Source organism: Cavia porcellus, unplaced genomic scaffold (assembly GCF_034190915.1).
Source record: "Cavia porcellus strain 051 isolate PalLab524CR breed Dunkin Hartley unplaced genomic scaffold, mCavPor4.1 scaffold_7, whole genome shotgun sequence".
Lineage (NCBI taxonomy): Eukaryota > Metazoa > Chordata > Mammalia > Rodentia > Caviidae > Cavia > Cavia porcellus.
This window is the reverse complement of record NW_026947490.1, coordinates 13585415-13587965: the sequence shown is the minus strand read 5'-3', so window position 1 is coordinate 13587965 and position 2551 is coordinate 13585415. Positions and strand designations below refer to the sequence as shown.

The following is a 2551-nucleotide window of genomic DNA, read 5'->3' as shown; positions in this document are numbered from 1 at the left end:
ATTTGTGACCTGAGGATACTGCTCCACAGAAGAGGTCAGACACTTTGGCTGCTGTGGTTCTGCTGCTGCCTCCACCCACTGAATTCAGTGGAGGAACATCTGACCCTAATCAGAGCCAGCTCGGTTAAATGTGACATGGATTGTTCTTGCCATGTTTCTTCCCAGTCCCACCCAATGCCCGCCCTCTAGCTGATGAGTAAAGACTCTCCTGTGAATTGCAAAGCTTTTATTGCTGGAATCCTCTAGTCAGATACCTGGATGTGGTGGGTTGCTGAGACTACATAGTGATCAGGCAGGTGGCTTCTGTGGGTCTCTAGGCATGGATGGATCATTTAACAGTAAGGGCTTGAGTATATTTTCTCCTGCAAAGAGAATGTCAGGGAACTTGGTGAGGCTTCAAGGGTGAAAGAGACATCAGGCACCTGAACACTCACTGAACCCTTCCTGGGAGGATCCTGAGGTTGAATTTTAAGTGTGGAACTTTGATCTAGAGAGATAAAAACAAGTGGGTCCCAGCCTCCTGCACCAGCAGAGTGTTCTGAGGGTTGCCTGAGGCCGCACCCCAACAAGAAGAGGAGAGAGATTACTCTTTGTGATGGAGGTGTGGCATGATGTGGGCTAGAGTGCAAAGGCACTGATGAGAAGGACCTGGCAGAGTTAGTTTGAACGAATGCCAATCAGCTTCCTAGTTCTACCCCTCATACTTGTGGACAGTGGAGTAACCTGTCCCCGGCATCTCTTGGGAAAGGAGGCAGAGGCTTCCCTCTGATTCTCCACCTGAGGTTCTAGGGTGGAGAAGGCAGGAGGAGGGCTGTGGTGGCTGTCTCCTTTCCTGGCACACAATGCACAAAGTGATCCTTTGGGATGGAAAACTGAGAGTTTTAGAGGGAGAAATGGGAGTTGAACAATTAGAAGGTGGGCAGAATCCAGTGTCATTGGTTTGAAGAGGCTCCAGACTAGTGTGCTGGAGAGGCAGGGGTCAGGGATGTTAGAGCCGAGGGGCTGAAACAGAGGCTGGGAGGTGGCATAGGGACAGAGGCTCATAGAAATCCTTAAAAAGAAAAAGAAAGTAAGAAATGAAAAAGAAACTGTCAGGCTGGTATGGCAGAGCTGAGCACCAGTGGCCCACCCCAAATCTTAAGGGCTGCATTGCCTTTTCCTTCTACAGGTGGCATCTGCTCCATCTATTGTAATGTCTCATATGTCAGGCTCTTTTTCCTTGTAGATTTCAGAGAAGGGCCATGTGGGAAGGAGAATGAAACCTCCTCATTCTGTTTCATACACCGAATATGACAGACCCCTAGGCAGTCACAGGAACACAGTCAGACACTGGCAGACTCACCAATGCACTGGATGCATTCTCCTTGTCCTTATCTGTTAACTTGCCATCAGAACATTGTTTAACAGAGGAGGCGGCGGCCAGTGTTTCAGGGTCGTTTATGTATTTTGCCATGAAGCTATTATACTCATCAGATGTTCCATGTATGAATAGGTTAACATGCTCTTCCACAGTTGGGCAAATCTCACCATCTGGAACATAAAGACAAGATGAGCCTCCCTATGACATTCTCATCAGGACACCTTCATCCCCACTTCCATTCAGCATGTTCAGAACTGCCCTGAAAAAGTCTGAAGCCCCAGAAAATCCACACCCCACACAGCCACATTCCAAGCACCCACTTGTGCCTGAGATCAGGAGCAAGGCAGCCCCAAGCAGCAGAAGAGCAGTAGGCGGCTTCATGGTGCAAGTGGCAGGTGCTCCCTTCCCAGCTCTGTGTCCTTTTATTGCTGCTCTGGGGTCACTGTGGGGCAATCAGTGCCTGTGTCTGACAGAGCCAGGAGAGGGGGAATGACTTGGGGCTGTGGCAGCGGAGGTAAGTGTGTTGGCAAGAAGATAAGCCGCAGAGTCAACGAAGGTTCTAGCTCTTCCGTCTCTCCTTTTTAGGCCTCTGTCCAAGGTCAGGGGACCTGAGCAGCTGAAGATATAGAATCACAGGGAAACCTGCCTAGGGAAAGGACCAAAAGTGCAAAATTAGACTCCATCAGAGGTGGAGGATGGTGGCACACTTCTGTAATCGTAACACTCAGGAGGCTTTGCTAGAATGTTGCTCTGAGTTGAGGGCACCTAGGGCCACATAGATAATTCAAGGTCAGTATGAATTACATAGTAAGACTCTGTATGGAAGAAAAAGAAAAAAATTAAAACAAAAATTTCCAACACCTCAAACAACAAAATTATATTACAGATTGATATTCCATGTCAGCTTCCCATACCTGTTGTGACTTTAATATTAATCTGATTATGACTTTGTGAACTTTTTGGGGAAACAAGACTGGGTATTGAAATCAGGGACTATGCACTGAGCTATGTCTCCCTTTTAATATTTTATCTTGGGAAAGGTTTTTTCTAACTTGCTAAGTTATCCTGGCTGTGTTTGAACTGGTAATCCTCTTGCCTCAGCTTTTCTGAGTGCTGGAACTATTGGCATGCACCACAATGACTTAGGATGACTTTATGGAGTTTTTCCAGTAACCCAGAGATGAACTAAAA

The 2551-nt window shown here is 47.2% G+C and overlaps 1 protein-coding gene across 1 annotated transcript; it reads right to left on the bottom strand.

The window, feature by feature from the left end:
• Nucleotides 1-211: 211 nt before the first annotated feature.
• Nucleotides 212-2143, bottom strand: LOC100731545 (major allergen I polypeptide chain 1-like). The gene is made up of 3 exons (XM_013149736.3): nucleotides 1681-2143; nucleotides 1343-1530; nucleotides 212-362 (listed from the first exon to the last, which is right to left on the bottom strand). Exons 1-3 carry the CDS (start codon nucleotides 1739-1741, stop codon nucleotides 333-335), a joined length of 279 nt encoding a protein of 92 aa, XP_013005190.1. The 5' UTR covers nucleotides 1742-2143; the 3' UTR covers nucleotides 212-332.
• Between the last annotated feature and the right edge of the window lie 408 nt (nucleotides 2144-2551).